The sequence below is a fragment of the Crotalus tigris genome, unplaced genomic scaffold (genome assembly GCF_016545835.1).
Source record: "Crotalus tigris isolate CLP2741 ecotype Arizona unplaced genomic scaffold, ASM1654583v1 scf7180000024301.445443, whole genome shotgun sequence".
Taxonomy (NCBI): domain Eukaryota; kingdom Metazoa; phylum Chordata; class Lepidosauria; order Squamata; family Viperidae; genus Crotalus; species Crotalus tigris.
The window spans coordinates 176,107-195,530 of record NW_024100473.1 but is presented as its reverse complement, the minus strand read 5'-3'; the positions used below and the strand labels follow the sequence as shown (position 1 = coordinate 195,530).

At 41.6% G+C, this 19,424-nt stretch overlaps 1 protein-coding gene and 1 long non-coding RNA gene across 3 annotated transcripts; one reads left to right on the top strand and one right to left on the bottom strand.

Annotated features, from left to right (window-relative positions):
• Positions 1–161: 161 nt before the first annotated feature.
• LOC120299547 lies at positions 162–8,722 on the top strand. 2 transcript variants are annotated; one of them, XR_005554433.1, is made up of 4 exons: positions 162–3,648; positions 6,828–6,937; positions 7,181–7,329; positions 7,839–8,722. It is a non-coding gene; the product is annotated as an uncharacterized LOC120299547 (long non-coding RNA). The 2 variants fall into 2 exon arrangements; XR_005554432.1 differs by having other exon boundaries at positions 7,181–8,722.
• Positions 8,723–9,344: 622 nt separating this feature from the next.
• Positions 9,345–19,300, bottom strand: TIMM17B (translocase of inner mitochondrial membrane 17B). Its single transcript, XM_039324458.1, has 6 exons — positions 19,153–19,300; positions 16,278–16,377; positions 15,066–15,129; positions 11,891–12,019; positions 11,683–11,793; positions 9,345–10,641 (listed from the first exon to the last, which is right to left on the bottom strand). The coding sequence occupies exons 1-6, from the start codon at positions 19,176–19,178 to the stop codon at positions 10,553–10,555; spliced, it is 519 nt and encodes a 172-aa protein (XP_039180392.1). The 5' UTR covers positions 19,179–19,300; the 3' UTR covers positions 9,345–10,552.
• Positions 19,301–19,424: the final 124 nt, after the last annotated feature.

The following is a 19,424-nucleotide window of genomic DNA, read 5'->3' as shown; positions in this document are numbered from 1 at the left end:
TGAGCTCTTCTTTGGCCGCTGGATTTTTTTTCAACCTCTGCTTCAAAAAAAATCACCAAAGAAACCCGTATTTATTTACATATTTCGGGCAAACAAATCCTGCAAGTTACGGCAAAACCGAGGACTTTTCTACCATGCTAGGAACTCAGGCTGTCCTAGTGAAAAATTCATAAACTCTCCTTAGAAGGGAGGATCGCAAAGATGTTAGTGGCTTCATTTGGCTCATAATCCAACATTTATCTTTATATTTCATATTTCTAAACCGCCCATCTCCCGCATAGAGGAGCGCTGATGCAGAGAGCAAGGAGGCTTCGCACATCCTCTGCCTGCTATGTTGTTAAAAACAGGAGTGTAATTTACACATCTCCATGAATCACAGTGTTTTGCCAAAACTCCAAGGTTCGGGCGTATTGCTTAAGATTAATCAATTTTGCTTCCTCGGAATAAAGACAGTATACTATCTATCGTTACATATTTGAGGTAAATAAAGAATTGCTACGCCTTAAGGCTATAAACAGGGGTTCTCAACCTTGGCAACTTTAAGACTTGTGGACTTCAACTCCCAAAATTCCTCAGCCAGCTTTGCCGAACTGGGATCGATAAACTGCAATTTGCCCCACGTGATGAAGACACTGCCACAAAAAAGTGTGTTGAATAAGTATTTAGGTTGGTTGCGTACTTTCGCCACCTTTGCTTCAAGCGTGGAGGAATCTAATTAGAACCGGAAATGATGGCTGTATGACTGAGGATTTTCAATTTACCTCTTTGCCAGGCAGTGGTTTTGTTGCGGCTTATAGAGGAGGGACTGCGTTGCCCAGCAACACGACTCCAACGGTTCTTTAAGGTCCCCTTTCTGAAAGCAAAGTGCTGCGAAAGAAGTTTGTGCGTGAAAGCTTTTGAGTTCTCTAGAAGTTTGGATAGCATAGTAGACAAAACGAGCATTGGAGGAACAAGAATTTAAACATAATTAAAAAGGACTCATTCATTTGGGGACTTTTTTGTTTTTCCTCATTTAAACTGAACAAAAATCCTGGAAAACTTACATCCTTCCCTTATGTAACTGATCCTAATAAATATTACCAGCCTTTGGTGGATTTTGGAAATTTCCACTCATAAATAGGACTTTCCTTTCCTAACGATGGCCATTCAGATGTTGCTGAACTACAAGACTGGTGGCTATCTTCTTGCTGGCTGAAGTACTGGGAGCAAGATCAAGTGAGCAATGCCTTCCCGCCATCCATTGCCAGTAAAAGGGTAGATTGTAATTTTCATCATGGGGAAATTGCTTCTTTGTTCTTTTGCTTTGTTTGAAAACCAGGATCACCGGAAGTGATTCACTTGCCATCTGCTGCCATTTCAACTATGCAGAATTCCAGTTCTACAGATAGGTTTTACCCTCTTGGTTGCCTGAAGATCTCTTGCAGAAGGACAGTGTTGGAAGCCCCCTAGAGCAGAGGTTTTCAAGCTTTGTCAGGCCATGAAGAGATTACGGAATATTCCCAAACTGCATGCTTCTAACTCCATGGCTCTGAAAATCTGAATTCAGTCAAGATCAATAGATATTCCCTATGTTTTTGTCAAGCTCATGTGGAAATTATTTTAATTGCTTTCTTTATATTTGTCTAGTAAAGTCAACTCTTTTTCTCAGTCTGACCTAAGTTAGGAACTGACTACTGTAACTTTTTTTCTTCTCTTCTGCATTCTTGTCTGAACAATTAATAGTTTCTTTTGTTTTTAAGCATCGCCTCCTATGCAGACCTTTATCTATTCTGAGCTTTTATTTTCCTGACACCAATCTCTGTCTCTGGTGAAATTTCCTATTCTCAATGAAAAGGTAGTCTGGATGTGCCCAAGATAACAATATCCCTTTAATAATGTAATGCACTTAAAAAAAAAAGCCTTATTGATGGAAAAATGTAACTTAAATTACAGACAAACCAGTTTATCCCTAAGGGCTTTTTGAAATCCCAGTATTAGTCTACTACTGGTTGCTACACTAGCAAAGTTCTACTTTCAATACAGTATAAGATAGCCATCACAAAACCCCATTAAGCAACATAACAGCTAGAGTCTATTCATATCTGGCCTCATTAATATATTGTGTATTACACCCACACTTCGTCATTATTCTCACTTCAGTGATACTGGGTCAATAGCAAACCTAGATTTGTCTAAGAGGACATTTTATCACATTTCACTCCTCACACCCTCAATTTCAATTGACACCAGAGCTTACATTGACAATTACGATTTCGCATATTAGTGAAGATGGTATTTAACAGAGGAGGAATTTATCATCAATGCAGAATGAGGTTGAGGAAGAGAAAGGTGGAAAGCATAACTGTATTTCTAAGTCCAGTTAGAGACAGAGGGATTCAGATACATTTTTCTACGTGAGACAAAGGACAAATCAGCGTTCCTACATTTTGCCACCTGCTAGTTGAATCTTACTCAGTACTGACAATAGCACAAGCAGACATGTACCTCGTCTGTCAACCTCATCTCAGTAACTGTCTGTGGCTAATGATGGAATTGGGGTCCTGGGAAAAAGAAAACAATAGGATTTACTAGGACCCATCACTCTCCACCATTAATCTCTGCAATCTCAATCATACATATGGTAATTGTCTTTACAATGGGTAACTAAGACTGAAAAGGAATAAGAATATGCTAGTACCGGTCATGTAGTCCCAGGGTGGGGAAATTAAGATAAAGGCACTGAAATATTGGAAATTTCAGCTATAGATTAATATCTACCACAGTATAACCACCCCTTATTCCTGTGCAATTTTCATACAGAACATACTCTTTTGCAAATCAAAGATACATCAGAATACACTTTGAAAATAAAACATAGGCCCTCATTGTTTTATAAGAACATCAATAAAATATGTGTCACCAATCTTAGGACAGCAAAATAGGCATGATCTTTCTTTTTCTTTCTTTCTTTCTTTCTTTCTTTCTTTTTCCTTCCTTCCTTCCTTCCTTCCTTCCTTCCTTCCTTCCTTCCTTCCTTGTCAAAGAGTTACAGAAATCTCTAGCTGCATCTTCTGTGGCTCCAACTTTTTTAACACTTCATCCCAAAGTGAGAAGCAGTGAAGGCAAAGAAAGAGAGACCATCAAAGCTAGCTCATATCCCAGCAAGAGTGGCATCAGAAACAAAACCTGGAGGAGGCAGCCTTGTGTAGGTGTAGCAGGAGGGCTCTTTGGACAGAAAACATAAAGGAGAAAAACACAAAGAGGCCGTCTGGAGCTCTCCTACACAGACACATGTGTATACATAAATCAGTCAAAGCAAAGCTGAAGAACAGGCAGACTCAAAATCTTGCACAGATACTGAGACATCTGCTGGGTTGCAGAAGGAAGGCTGGCAGCCAGAACTTTTGGTTCTGGCACCAAATCTGGCTGAGAGAGCAGTGAATTACTAGATTGTAAGGAGGTTATGATCAGGGCAGATCAAAGCTGCCAGAACAGTGACTTTGTTTCCAGAACTCTGAGCACTCGGAACATTTTTCTCCATTTTTCAAACAACAACAACAACAGAATTAATCCGAACAAAGAGGAGGATGCTTCCAGGCTCCATAGACCCTGCTGCCATGACTGGGACAGAGAGGTGAGAACACTTCAGCACAAAGGACAGGATAACAGGTAAGGAATAAGAATGGGGCCTGGGTGACTATTAAAGTTTGTTTAGGAAATTTTGTTGTAGGTAATGATTTATGGGAGATGTGGCAACCAAATAATAAACTATCAATATTTTATGGAATGAAATAGTCATTTTAAAAATGATTCAAATTCTCAAGCAAAATTAAAAATCCATTAATTGTTGTTCCTGACATAAACGGTAAAAGAATCCCACTTTAACTAAGTCTATAACATTTATCACTTACCTACTGTATTACATAATATGAAATTGCTCATTCTGTATTTCTGCCCACTTTTGCATTTCAACCCATCTAACATGGGGGGGGGGTCTTCATAAGAAGCACTGTGTGCAGAGTATTTTGATGGACTGAAAAATTCAGACTGAATGTTTGATATTCTCAGTGCAGTGGGACAAAGCTCCCAAATTAGTAGTTCCTAACAGCGGGAGAAACACATTTTGAACTCTTTGGTATGAAATGTGTCACTGGCACATTTTAATCCCCACAAGAGTAACAAATCCAGGACTTTGATTTCATTTGCAAAGATGTTCAAGGAGCCCTTCCTTTAAAAGTACTGCATTTCCATTTGACTAGATGTTGCTTATGGTAACACTTGAAGTCACTAACCAATCAATACTTCTTTTTCTATTTTGGTATTAATACAACACATTATTTATATAGTCTCTTTTTTTAGCCTTTACTGTATAGCACACAGATGGGAGCATAGAAGAGCTCAAAAAACTTAACAGAAGTTTATGAGAGCTAGATTACGAGAGCGGTAATTCTTGTTGTGTTAAACACTCGTCTCTGGGAGCAGATATTTTCTCTCTACAGGCAGGTTTGAGAATTTGCTAATTAACATACTGATTTAAATCAAACTGTGAAAGAGGCTGTTCCCCCTCCCTTCTCAGTTTTTCCCTCGAAGAAAAGCAATGTTCCTGTGACCTCCCAGTTCGATTCTTGCTCCAACAAGTATACAAGAAAGCTCCATTGCAATAAAAGCAGCATAATGTTATTCTTATTTACAGAGACTGTTATTTAGCCACCATTTAGTAGAAAACTTTAAATATTTCTCTTAATATCCTTTTACACAGCATGTTTTTATGGGTTAGATTTAATACTACATCATTTGTAGTTCTAAGGGACCAAGTATAATCCTTTGTCGGTAAATTTAAATTTAACACACAATTAGTCTGTTGCAGAAGCAACTTGCCTGTGAAGGCTCCTAGATTGGGGCTGAAAGGCGAAAGCGGAAGCAGTATGCTCCATCCCATATTTGGGGTAGACAGGTTGCCCTGATAGACCGGTCTCACCAGAAAACACTTGACCAAGTATAACAAGTATAATCTTTATATATATGATCAAGTATAACAAGTATAATCTTTACAAGTTATACTTGACCAAGTATAACAAGTATAATCATCCTTTCCTACTAGACAGCTTTTGAATAGAGTTACTTTGGAGGAATCAACTGACTTAATGGCCATAATGCACCATAAACCAGTCTTGGCATCTTAATCTAACAGTGCTTTTCATAGTTAAGCTGTTTTGACTTGATCAAATGTGAAGACGTGCTTTCTATAAGCAGCCTTCTCTTGTGTAATAACCAAAAATTACTTGGGCTGGGTCTAGTAAAGATGGAATTATTAGACTGGAATTTATATCTCTAGCTTAGATACTATTATATACATGCTGAGTTTTTCCAGGATTCAATTTCATTGGGTGATCTCTGGTTCTAGTATTTTGGGAAGGGGAAAATTGTTTCTCCTTTTTCACTTTGCCATGCATAGTTTTCTACACTTCTGTCATGTTCCCTCTCATTTGCCTTCTTTCTAGATTAAAAACCCCCCAAACATTCTAGCCTTTCCTCATAATGGCTCCAGGCCCTTGATCATCTTAATTGCCCTCCTCTGAACCTTCTCCAGCTCCAATGTATACTTTCTGAAGTGTGACAACAAAAAATGCACACATTGTTCCAGATTGTCACACAAATTATTTCTATAAGGACATTATATCTTATTATTCCTTATGTGCTATTGCTTTTTTTTTTTTTCAGAAGCACAGAGTGTTGACACATTCATTGAACTATTTACCACTAACTCAAGATCTCTTTCGCTATCAGTCAATGCTAGCTCTGATCCCATTAGCGTGTACAAATTTTGTTGTGTTCTAGATGGGGCTGAACTTTCTTTAACATCTCTTATTCCCTCAAGGTGCTTCCTCAACAGCACTTACTTCTTCTGGAAGGCCAAGAGTGTGGGGTGAACCTCACTCCTGGCAGGAAAATAGGGCGTGAGCCAGCAGCAAACATGTTGCTTTTTCAATAGCACCGGTCATCTAGCAGCTGGGAAAATGGGTTTTTTACATTATGAGTAATCATGCGTTTAGATCAGGCCTCTAAGTTTGCAGTTAGTTATGGAAACTAATTTGAAGTAACATTAAGGAACAGGACAATTTCCTTCCCCCATAGGATGCCTGCTGAATAACTGGGAATTAATCATGTAGACCAGAAGACAATTCTACATAAACTGGAGATCTACCTCTCTTAATAATTCCAAGTTACTATACTACCAGATATTACTTTTCCAACAGAAAATCCCCAAAGCACAGGATCTATAGATATGCTGAAAAATGAGAAGTCTTCTTCCTCAGTCATGCCACAGAATGAATGAATGCATTAACACTGCCCCATAGAGCATCACAAAACCATTTGCATCCAAACTCTTCACTAACAAATCATACCGGTAGTCCTCGCCTTACAATTTAGTGACTTAGTTTGAAGTTACAACTGCACTGAAAAGTGAGTTATGAGCATTTTTCACACTTACGATCATTGCAGCATTCCCTCATGGTCACATGATTTATATTTGGATGCTTTGACTGACTCACAATTGTGACAGTTGCAGTGTCCTGGGGTCATGTGATCACCTTTTGCACTCTTCTGACAAGCAGTCAATGGGGAAAAGATTCACTTAACAACCATTACTAATTTAACAAGAAAAGTCGTAAAACTCACTTAATAAATTTCTCTTAGCAACATAAATTTTGGGCTCAGCTGTGATTGTTAGTTGTACTACTGTACTTTTATTTGTAAAAATCAACACACAAACGTATCTGTTTCTCTTGTTGAAAATAAATATTTGCTCAACTGTTGTAGTGAAGTTGTTTTGGTTTTCTGAATAGATTCTGCCCTCTTTCATTGAAGCTCAACAAACAACAAACTCCTTTAAAACAAGTGTTGCTGCTGATTGAAACTGCTCAAGCGCTGACTCAAAAATAAGGTACTGATTCAGGTCAGTAAGGTTAGTCCAAAGTAATAAATATTTTGTTTGAACTTGCAGCATAAAAAGCAGAGTCAGATAGCCTTCAAGCAATTCCTGATCAGTACTGGGCTGAAAATTGTATGTTAGCATAATCTTTCAAAATGTGAAAGTCAAGCAATGTAAAAGCTAAGGTTAAATAAGAAGTACCAGGTAAAATAGGATTCCATTTTCCTTTCACCTTCTCTCTATGCAATCTCATCCCTTCTTTTGCAGATCTATCATGTGTCAACCCTTTCCAGCATTCCTAATGGTTTCCATCATTCTTATGCGGCCAGGATCTTTTGCTCAAGAGTTTCCCATTCAGAGTCAACATCATGATCAATATTGGTACCAGACAGCAATAGATCAAATCCCAATGATCCGTGAGTTCCTTCTGTTCTGGGAAAGAGGAAGGTTGAGTATACAAGCCTTCATTTTGGAAAACTTTTGAGTTTATTGTCTTTTCCAAAGTTATCTGATCGGATAATAGTTTGGGCATTTCTTGTTAACTTCACTGTTTGAGCACCTCCATTTGTTTTTACACCCAAATAGAATTACTATATACTTCAGGTCTTAAAATGTGAAGGGGAGAGTCTTCCAGATAGCATAGTGCTCCCGAAGTATCACAGGACAAAGCAACTCCACCCAAGTGATACCAAATTTGGTAATGCAAATAACAACTTCAAGTAACTATCATCCAGATCCATTCCAATTTGCTTGCAGTTGTCACATCACAAGAGGTAAAGTAGTGGATATGTGTGCATCTGTAGAAGCTGACACCAGATTAGAACCTTTACTCTTCTATGTTAGGAAAAAAAAAAGGTGCAGCAGACAAAAATCCTCATTGCTGCTTCCTCCTCCAATCTTTCCTCTTAACTGCTCCCCACCGCAGATGGGGGCACCTGCAAAGTGATTGCTATCAAACGCTGCTGCAACCGCAACCATATTGAGGAACGGTCCCAAACTATCCAGTGCTCCTGTCTCCAAGGCAAAGTGGCTGGGACAACCCGTGGCAAACCTTCTTGTGTGGATAGTAAGTACTAGGAGCCAAGATCTTTCTTCCTCCTACCTAACCCAAAGTGGCAGGAAAACCCAAGTGGATATAAGGAGGACCAAGAATCTAAACAATAAAAATCCTGGGAAGAGAGTAAAACATAAAGAAGAAATCCCCCCCCCACCAAACATGCATAAACAGATATTGATGAGGATGAGGTTTGCTTGGCAAGTAGATTGAAGATGATTAAAGGGCTTGATAGTTGTAGCTTATTAGATGACTGTATGCATGTTCTATATTGGTTCTTTCAGGCCAGATATAAGTAGGGGTTATGGTAGTTTTAAAGTCCTTGGATGGCATTAGTAATTTATTATGCTAAAACTTCCATGATAAAGCAGGATATTTGATTCAAGCAGGGCAGAGACAAGTTAGTTTCCGTTGCTGCAGCGTGGAATTCAAGAAGTTCCATCTGTCCCTGGTCTATAACCTCTTGATGCCAAGAGGCCCAGAGAGACTAGAGGCACTCCATCTTGACCACAAACCTACTGAATTGCCATCTCCATGCTGGGCAAGCTACCAACATCAATAAAGACCATGGGCTTTAAGGAGGGATGGTAACAAGCGTCTCCCTCTATTCTACAGCCTCCATTGTGACAGGGAAGTGGTGGTGTGATATGCAGCCCTGCCAGGCTGAAGAGGAGTGCAAAGCATTGCCTGACAACTCAGGCTGGATGTGCTCATTAGGAAACCGTGTTAAAACCACCAAGGTAAGGTCTCCCACAACCCTGGCAAAAGGCATGTCTACACAGGATGCCACAACTCTTCCAGTAACTCAAACGTGTATCAAGTATTGTAAAGCTTTTCTTTCTTTCCTTTCCTTCCTTCTTTCTTTTTCTTTCTTTTTCTTTTTCTTTCTTTCTTTCTCTCTCTCTCTCTCTCTCTTTCTTTCTCTTTCTTTCTTTCTTTCTTTCTTTCAAACCACACTGTACAAGTAGTGGAGATTTAATTTCTATTTAACAATTTATCCTGGCTTCTTTTTCAGATCCATTCCAGGAAATAAAGTCTGTTATAATGAAAAGCCCACCTCTGAAAAGGCCATGGCAGATTTCAAATACTGTAATTATCATCAACTTCATGATGAATGCTAGTGGGTATGCAAAACCTTTTGTCCACCGGAGAAGACAAAACATCGTAATGCTGGCTGCACTGTGACGTAGGGAAACAGAAGGGAAACAGAATGAAAGATTTTTCCTTAATAGAAGGAAGATTTAGCCCAATTTTTTCTTAGAAACAGTGGAGCAAGTTGGTTCAAATGTTTCTAAAGCTTCTTGTGCGTGACTGCTGGGACATTTCCTATATAACTATCATTTTTGTCAAACGGATAATTAAATTCTACAAAACAGATGGAAAAAAGGCAGTTTTGTATTTACATCTGTAACACGATACAGTGTCTTTCTTTACAATGATATTGAAATACAAATTGCCACACCATTAGAAGATCTTCAAGCTGGAGAAAATGGACTACTAGGTCTGTAAAACTTTAATCCTATCTTAATAGGCCTTTTGAATTCTGAATTGAAGTTCTTAGCCCACAAAGGCCAAGCGCATAAAACTGGAACTAAAATTATATTGCCAGGTTAGAGGTGGCTTGGCAGGGGCAGGAGGAGCAATGTCAATTTAGATCCCCAAAGGGCTTTGGATTGTTTGGTATCTATAACCAGAGCACTATTTCAATATCCTAGATGGCTTTTTAGGCAACTAAGAGACTGAAGCACACTCTCTGTTCTGCCAGTCTGTCCTGGTTAGTTCTTCTGAAGATGGAACTGACACAACATTTTATTGGAATAAAACTTAATTCCAAGGGAGATCTACCCAGCCTTTTAAGGTGAGTCAAGGCCACAAACCCTGTTTTGATCCATCGTCATTCCCTCTTCGTTGTCTTTTTTTTTTAAACCTAAGCAACCAGCAACAACAGTACTATTAAATGAAAGAAAGGGGTGAGGATTCAATGTAGCAGCATCTCTTATTCTGGCTCAACAGCACACGGGGATCTGACCTACAATGAAGAAACTTATCACAGAATATCATCACTGCTAGAGTGGCAGTTTCCCCTTGCTACAATAACTCTTTCATCCAAGGTCTGGGAAAACACATTTCTTGGTTTACAGGTTTTTAAAAGGTAACTTAAGAGGCGTTCCCATCAAACAGAGAAAATTGGAGGAGTCCTTCCGTCAGAAAGTCAGGAAAACAGCCCTTTAAAATTTGCCATAGTCAATTAATTGTAATTGCACACCCCAGTTCTTCAGGCAAATATCATCCTAGGATTCCAAGTTCTCCTGATAAGCGTTGGTTCCGTCATCGTATGGAATTAATCCTGGGGCACCTCACTGCATCACTGCAAGCTTCTTAATCCCTCACAGAGGTAGATATTATACAGCTCAAACCCCCAACCATGTTTTCCTTGCCCCTCCCCTCCGCCAAACCTAAAAGTTAACTCTAAGAACCAAATCCCCTCCATGCTTTGCTTGCACTCTTGGGTGAATGTCTTATTTTCAAGGGGAAAAAATCTTGCCCGATTCTAAAAATAGAAGTGATCCAGGCCCCACACTGGCTCACTGATAATGTCCATAGCCTGTAAATCCTGTAGGCGGTGAACCATCTTTGGGAGGCAGTTGACTAGGATCTTCTCCAAAGGGATTAGCTAAGAAGAAAAGAAGGACCCATTAGTGATACATGAAAATATAGGACTACTATTATTCCTGATAAGGAGCAGCAGAGGAAAACTTTCTGAAGCAGAAGTAATAACGGTGAAGCCAGGAGGAAAGAAGGTGGGCGTTTAAGGGAGAAGTGATTCATTAAATTACGTGAAAAATCTCAACTTTGACTATTAGAAAATTCAAAAGAGGTTGAAATGTCAATCTGTAAATAAAGAAGAGGAGGGTGCCAGACAGCATGGCAAGAAGTGTAACTCTGGAATACATTTATAGAACCATTCGCAAAACGCCGTTGTCGTAACAAATTGTGTTAAAATACAGGAGATGGAGGGGACAGGCATGTGGCATGCTTCCTGCCCATAGAGGCACCAAGATCTGAGATAAAAATAGGGAGAGATGTGGAAATCAGGAAGAGACACTTCTTGCACTTTGGGTAACTGCAAAGAAACATTATCTTTTGAAGGGGGGGGGGACTAGAAAAACCAAAACCTCTTTCACCACAAAGTGGAACTGACTTCACCCCACTTCCCCCAGCTTCTAGCACCAACTGGTTCATAAGATTCTCACTAAATTGCATCATTACAAGGTGATAGACAAGGGCAGGTGCATTAATATCTGGCTCTTTGGATTTTGAACTACATCTCTGTCGCTATTGATAATGCCGGCTGAGGCTGCTGGGAATTTATTTTTCAAATTTATACAGCCACCCATTTCATTAATCAAGTGACTCTGGGAGGCATACAACAAAGTGTTTGGAGGGCCGCAGTCCTCTATGCATAAGAAGTAATATGAAAAAGTATGAAAAGAAGTAGTATGAAAGATATACTCCAAATATATTTCCCAGGATGTAATGGAGATTTCTAGCCCTCCAAATATTATTACATTTCAATTCCAGCATTCCTGGAATCAAGGCAAACAATGAAAAGGAACTAGGATTTTTCTTGCAACTACATTTGGAGGTCCACAGCTCCCACAAATCCAAATCCCCCTTCCTTCTGGGACCTTTTAGTCTCAGAATTATAACTTACGGTTTTGGAACTGCTGGGCTGTGTATCTTGTCAACAAAATCCCCACACCTTCTATCAGGGCAAGCAAGATGCCTCCCATCATAGCAGAGCCCACCATGGCCAATGGCCCACCTAAATGAAAAAGCAGTCAGTAAGCCCCAAGTAAGCAATCAGAAAGGGATGACAAATCGGTGATGCGTATTTGGCAGAGCTAAGAAACATCACTTACTGCGTGATGCTAACACAGCCCCAGTGAGTGCCCCACTGGTAATGGAATTCCAAGGATCTTCTTTACCTCGCATCTTCACTAGACCACAGTCAATGGTAGAAAAAAGCCCACCCCACACTGCAAAACTCCCTGGGAAGAGAAAGAGAAAAAAGCCTTTGGAATAATCAGTTGGATATTGAATTGTTCATAACTTGTATTGAAAAAAACCATTGTCTGGTACTAAGCAATTTTAATATAAATACTTGTTTGATGCACACGGAAACTGGATCAAAATACACCAGAATCTTAAAAGTTATTGCCAAAGATACTCAGTTTCTCAAAAATGGGCAGCAATTAAGATTCTACTTTCTGAGCAACTGATTTCCAAATTTATTACCTGAATCTTGAACGACAGAAACAACTCTTTGCCTTTTTTAAGCATCTGCAATCTCAAATGTGTCAACTTCTTGAAAACAGAACAGTATGAATAAACAACTTAAGTAGGAAAGCATAAAAAACTGAAATGACTTAGATTGATTTTTTATTCTGTTTACATTGGTATTTTTAAACATGTGATCTCATTCTACAAACTGCTGCACAGGTATAGGATTCATGATAGCTTACTATAAATAAATAGATCTCATAGCAGATCACTGCAGGTAATGGTCTCATAGATGCAAGTAATCAAGTCATGTGATTGCAATTTGGGTGCTTGGCAACCAGCTCATGTTTATGACATTACAGTATCCTGCAGTCACACGATCACTTAACAACCCAGTAATTCACGAATAACCACCATAAACATTGTTGCAAACTAGGCTCTAACTTAACTTACAACCACAACAACGTAATGACAGAAATTCCAGTCCTAATTGTGGTAGTTAGTGGAGGACTACCTGTAATATGAACTTAGAAATTACTATTACGGGTAATCCTCAAGGTAAAATGGAAATTGGGACCAAGATTACTATTGCTAAATGATGTGGTTGTAAAGCAGATGTCAAGTGACCACATCACTTAGCAATGGCAATCCAGGCCAATCTCAGTTGTCATCATAGCCCCAAGACACATGGGTCATTAAGTCAGAAGTTAAGGGAGTCCCAGGTAAGGAATGTGGGCTGGTACAGTGGGGCAGGGTGCCTTGGGAGGCTTGGCACAGGCAATGGATGAATTGGGAGGGTGTGTGTGTTGTGGTGTAGCACAAACTTATAAAGGCTAGGGAAAAAGGGTGTAAGGCAGTGGTGGAGAACCTTTGGCATGCGTGCCAGAGGTGGCACTCAGAGCCATCTCTGTGGATACGCATGCCACCACTGCCAGCAGCTTGTGCAGGTCCATTAGACTGCTGCCACTGCCCAGAGTGGCAGCCCCACTAGGCACCAAGCAGGTGAAGCGGCCAGCTAGCAAGCTCGAGTAGAGGTGGTAGACCACGCCACACCCAGCAAGCCAAAGGCCACCCTGAGCAGGGAAAGCCAGATCCCCATCGGCGCCATCCCCCCCCCCAGTCCCAGCTAGGATTGTGTGCCTTCCCCTATCTATGCTGGGCCTCCTGCCCACCGTCCCACCCACCAGAGACCCCATGGATTTCCCCCAACCCTGCCCAGCCCCCACAGGCTTCCACCTCATAAGCAACATCGAGGTGGCCATGCCCACCCCAGCCACGCCCATCCAGTTTGCCGCGACAACCGCAGCCATGCCCACCCAGTGGGCCACACCCCATGCCTACCCCCGAGGGCACCACAATCCTAATGCGGCCCTGGCACTTTGCAATAAATAAGTGGGTTTTGGGTTGCGGTTTGGGCACTCAGTCTCTAAAAGGTTCGCCATCACTGGTGTAAGGTATGTGCATGTGTGTGAGCACGGGGAGGGCGGGGAAGGAGAGTGATAGCAAGTGCAAGTGAACAGAGGGTATGGTGGTTGGGGAGGGGAGGGACTTATTTGAGCAACTTGTGACCTTCCCTGCCAGTTTTCCCATATAGGAAGCTGGCAGAGAAGGTTGGCAACAGTGGTCCCATGACTGCAGGATGCTGCAACCTGTCATAAAGTGTGAAATGGTTGCCAAGCATATGAATTTTGTTCATGTGACCATTCAAGTATATTCCTTTGTCCAGTTGCCATCGTAATTTCAAACAGTTGCAGAATGAATAATCCTAACTCGAGGTCTACCTTTACTTGCTTTACTCAAATTATTTATAGGACTGCAGTGTTCAAGAAGAGAAAGACCAACTTTCCCCGATCTGATGCCTATCAGATATGCTGGATGTCCAGGTCCAATGTTATCAAGCTAGTATGGCTGTGCTAGAAATTCTACAAACTGGTCTAACACATCTGAAGGCCACCAAGCTGGAGAAGATTTCAGCAAGTAAATATTTTTCAATTAATTCCCACTTTCCACTGCTTGGAGTGTTTATTTTTAAAAATACATACCAGGATTGGGAAAGAACTCCAACTAAGCACTCCATTCTCTTCAGAATACTATATAAGTTGTATAGGAGTTCAAACACATTCTGGGCTAAGTGAAGCCACCCATTCTCTGCCTGGTATCCTCTCTTTTCTCCGACTTTTGCCACCTTCTTCTTCTCTTTCTCCCTCATCATAGGCTGGGCAGACAAATCTTACATGATGGCTTGCTGAGACATATGAAACCAGGGTAATGGCTGAAGGACACCCCCCCCCCTCCCGTTGGATTAACTGATTCCAAAATGCAAGGTCCATGCCGGTGATGTTTAATTTCTCTTCATCTGAGCCATCAAAAAATACTTTGTCTGAAAGAGGTGATCCATGTCTAGAAGACTATGAAGTTCTTTACGCTGCAGAAGATTCACTTACAGAAATGAATAAACCATTTCTCTCAAATTCTAAGATCAGCTTGTTATGAAGCACCAGAACATTCTGAAAATAGACTACACAATTTTGCATATCTCTATCCCAAATTTATATTCTCCCCTTCCTCCCCCCCCCCGAGACTTAAATCTTTATAACAAAAAAGTGATATACTGTAGGTCAAGCTGAAACAGACTGATCCAATGTCACTCCTCTGCTTCAACTGTGTCAGAACGTTTCTGGTTCTCCCTGATCTTTATTCAAAACATTAGCCACTAACCAGACCCTCCTTGATAACGAACTACTACTACTGTAATCTGTTGGTGTCTGCATATCCTAGGACACCCATTTCCCCCTGCCAAGCCCCTCATCTTACCTCCAATCTGTGGTGCTCTGACTCTGATAGCATTGATGCTGCCTCTGAATCGATGCCTGACACCCTGAATTTTTTTTTTTTTTAAAAAGAAGCAGAAACCCTTTTGGTTAATCAATTCCATACTTAAAGAGGACTCATAATTCAAGCAATGCACGTAGAACACACATTTTAGGATTTGGTAGTTTGGAAAGAAAATGAATATCTGAACTTCTGTCATTATAGTCAGGTTAGTATCTTTCAGAAGTATTGAATACAACTGCCCTCATCCCTAAAACTCAGGCAGATGAGAATTGTAATCCCAACCCTGTAGAGCAGGAGTGTCAAACTCAATTTCATTGAGGGCCGCATCACCATTGTGGTTGCCCTCAGGGGTGGGTGTGGCCAGGGTGGGTGTGGCCTACTGGGTGGGCGTGGCCAGCTCTACATTGTTCGTGTCAAGGGTGCCTGTGGGGGGCCTGGACAGGAGTGGGACAAATCTGAGGGTCTCTGGAAGAACGGGGTGTGACCAGAGCAAGCGCCAAGGCATGGTCCATTTCTTCATTCCTCACAAAGGGTGACACCTCTGCAGCATGCACCCAGGGGGCGGGGCTGACACAGCAGGGGTTGGTTCCTCGGTGTTTCCAGACGGCCTTGTGGAGCTAAGACTGAATGCGTTTCAGCATAGATAGCCACCACAAAATTGTACATTGGCTCCCGGCCGGCCTGGGCCAGGGCCAAGGCAGTGGGGGCCATTCCCTCACTGTTTCCAGGATGGCTTCGCGGGCCACATGAAACCACTTCGCGGGCCGCATTCGGCCCCCGGGCCTTGTGTTTGACATGTCTGCTGTAGAGGGTAACAAGCTGAGAAAAATAATACTATATTTATGAAACAGGTTTACCAATAATCAAACAATAACTGAAATTAAGAATGTACTGTTTGGATGATCAGCGAAATTCCAGGCTCAACCAATAATAAGTAACAAGACTGCAGAGCAGTAAAGGTGCATATGGATGCAAACAATAGCCATTTTTTCAAATTGTTAAATCATAAAGCTAAATATTATACATTAAATCCCAGCACTGCCTCTAAACTTATTATAGCAAATGTCATTGAAACAAGAATGTTGACTCTACACACTCCATTTCCTCATTACAATACTTGCTACTTAAAGGGAGCAAAACATAATAAAATCAAATGAAATAAAGATTAAAAATAAAATATGTAGAACTCACCACTGGAGCATTGCGAAAGCCTTTGACTGCTTGAAAGACACCCCCACCAATTATTCCCATAGTAAATGCACCACCACAGTCATCCACAATCCGCCAGGGGCTGTCAGATAGAAACAAGTTAGTGTAGGCTCCTCACATAGGAAGCTCTGTTATGCTAAGAATTTATGTTTGATTAAATACTACAAGTATTTAAATTTAATTTTTATGAAGTATTGTACTACCTCAGTATGATTCTGATATGTATTACTGATGCTTTAATATAATAAATGAAAATTGTTGTGACTGGCAGCCAATAAGTGAGCTCCTTTTCAAAGCACACATACGTGCACAAACAAGTAATCAACAATTTACTAGCCTATGTGTAGACACATACACCAGCTTGGAGGAAAGTATAGAACAGTTGCAACAGAATATCACCTGCATAGAGAACCCAGATGCTAGTACACTGAGCTGCTGCCCATACAGTAGTAGTTCCCTCTCAAAACCTCACTCCCTTGACAACAAATTCATGTGAATTCTCTGCTTTTATTTATATTTACAAATATCCACCCATTACATTTCATCTCAAATGTATTAAAATACATTTCTTACTTATTTGTTTACATGTAATTTCTAAAATAAAACTATCATAGACAAAAATATTTTAAACAAGTTTTAATCATAAGGATTGCAGAAATTACAGGAGGCTGAAAGCATTCTACACGTGATAAAGTTACTTGATACAGATATTGATCCACACAAGTGTTTCCTAAACATTTTGGTTCATGTTGAAATGCAGCCACAAACATGAACCATCTCTCTGAATAAAAGACAACTAGGTTGTTAACAACACCAACTACAGGTGGTCCTCGACTTACCATCACAATTGAGCCCAAAATTTCTGTTGTTAAGTGAGACATTTGTTAAAAGTGAGTGTTGCCCCATTTTAAGACCCTTCTTGCCAGTTGTTAAGCGAATCACTGCAATTAAGTTAGTAACACTGTTAAGTGAATCTAGCTTCCCCATTGACTTTGCTCATCAGAAAGTTGCAAAAGGTGATTACATGATCCTGGGACACTGCAACAGTCATAAATATGAGTCAGTTGCCAAGTATCTGAATTTTGATCATGTGACCATGGGGATGCCGCAATGGTTGTCACTGCGAGAAACGGTCATAAGTCACTTTTTTCAATGCTGCTGTTACAGTCACTAAACTGTTGTAAGTCAAGGACTACCTGTATAGTTATAACAGCATCCACTTAATCTGCAAGTTCCTAATTCACTGATTACACAGACATGTGGGCAGTGGTGGGATTCAAATATGTGAACAACCGGTTCTGTGTGGATGCCGCTTCCAGAAGTCCATTCTGGGCCTGGGCAACAAAAAATTAGCTACTGGTTCTGCCGAAGTGATGTGAACTGGCTGAATCCCATCACTGCATGTGGGCTGATAAGTGAAGATGCTCAAGTAGTTTTTGGCAGTGGTTTGCTCTCCAAACTTGTTTCTTTCAATTTAGTTTCTGAACATTACATTACCAGACTAGGTAACATCATCAGTAGGATTTTCTTCTCCCATTTTCCTTAGCTTATAGGAAAATAGGAGACGAAAATCCCGCTGATGATGTTACCAAGTCTGGTAACAAAATGTTCAGAAACTAAATCGAAAGAAACAAGCTTGGAGGAGCAAACCACTGCCAACATCTAAAATGCGAGCTACAAATGTTTTTTATTATTTCAAAATGCTCCAGTGGTACCCCAACAGCCATCCCAGAGCACTCCACACCAGAAGACAGTAGTAAAGAGAGTGGGCAGAGAGATGGACACGGGGCAAGGAAACCCAAGGATACACATGCTCACTGTTTAATAACATTCATCGGGTGACCTTGGAGCTATTCCTCCCCCTTCTATCTTCCTGCCCAAGAGTTGTGCTAAAAACTGAAAAGCCAACTGGTTCCTTTGTGACTTTTACGTAACGCTTCCGAAACCGCGTTCTGCCCTTGCTTGCTTCTGCAACTAGGAGGGGAGGAAGGAGAGGGGAGAAAGCATCCAAGTGTATCAATGTAAACAAGTCTGTAAGTGCTAGGGCAGAGGTGGAGAACCTATGGCACGGGTGCCAGAGGCGGCACTCAGAGCCCTCTTTGTGGGCACGCATGCCATAGCCCCAGTCCTAGGCCTTCAGCTGGGTTTTATAAAACCTTTTCCCTTTAGGCCTCCGCCGCCATGTGCAAAAAAAAAAAAAAAGGTTCAATCAGTCAATTTCAACTTCTTGCAGGAAAAAAAAATCTTGCAAAGTTGGAATTGATTGATTGAACTTTTCAGTCTCACCCAGTCTGCCATTACCACCGCAGCCATGCCCATCCAATTGGCCACGCCCACCCAATGGGCCACACCCACCTAGCACTCAACAATGCATAAGTGGGTTTTGGGTTGCAGTTTGGGCACTCAGTCTCTAAGGTTCGCCATCACTGTGCTAGGGCTACTCTAGCAAAAGCCACGGTGGCGAGCGAGGCGCCAGTACAGCTCGAATCTCCCAGGCTTTTGGGCTGCGGGTTAAATTCCTTCTCAAGAATTCCCTGCACGGAGATGGGAGGGAATCCGATGGCTTTCTCCGCTGACCTTGAGCTACCTCACAGGGGTGTTGTGATGGATGCAAAATGGGACCGGCCCTCCCGCACCTTGCAGAGGAAGGGAAGCGAGGGAAAGGAGCAGCTGAGGGAGAAGGAAGGAGGGGCCAACTGAAAGGAGGAGCCCCGACTACGGCCGGCTGGGAAGGGTCTCCCCAAACTTCCCCCGCGGCCTCGAAGGAGCCGAAGCCCACCAGCAAAAAATGCGACACGCTGGCTCGCGTACGAAGCCGACCCCCGAGGCAGCCCCCCCGCCCCCACCCCTCGGTTACCAAGGTTCCCGGGCATATTCCTCCATTGCTCCCGGCCTTAACCTCGATGGCTCACGCGAAAAGGAAAGACGCCTCCGGGCGAATCACGTGACCAGTGCCTATTGGCCGGCCGGGTGCACGTGGCAAGAGTCGAATGCATTCGAGCTTCGGAAAATAACCGAAGGTAGCTACGTCACTCGCTGCTTGGTCCCAGAAGTGGGAAAGCGGGAGTGAGGGCGGCGTGGTTTTCAAATGCTCTGATTGACACTTAATTAACCCAAGAGAGGGAGGAG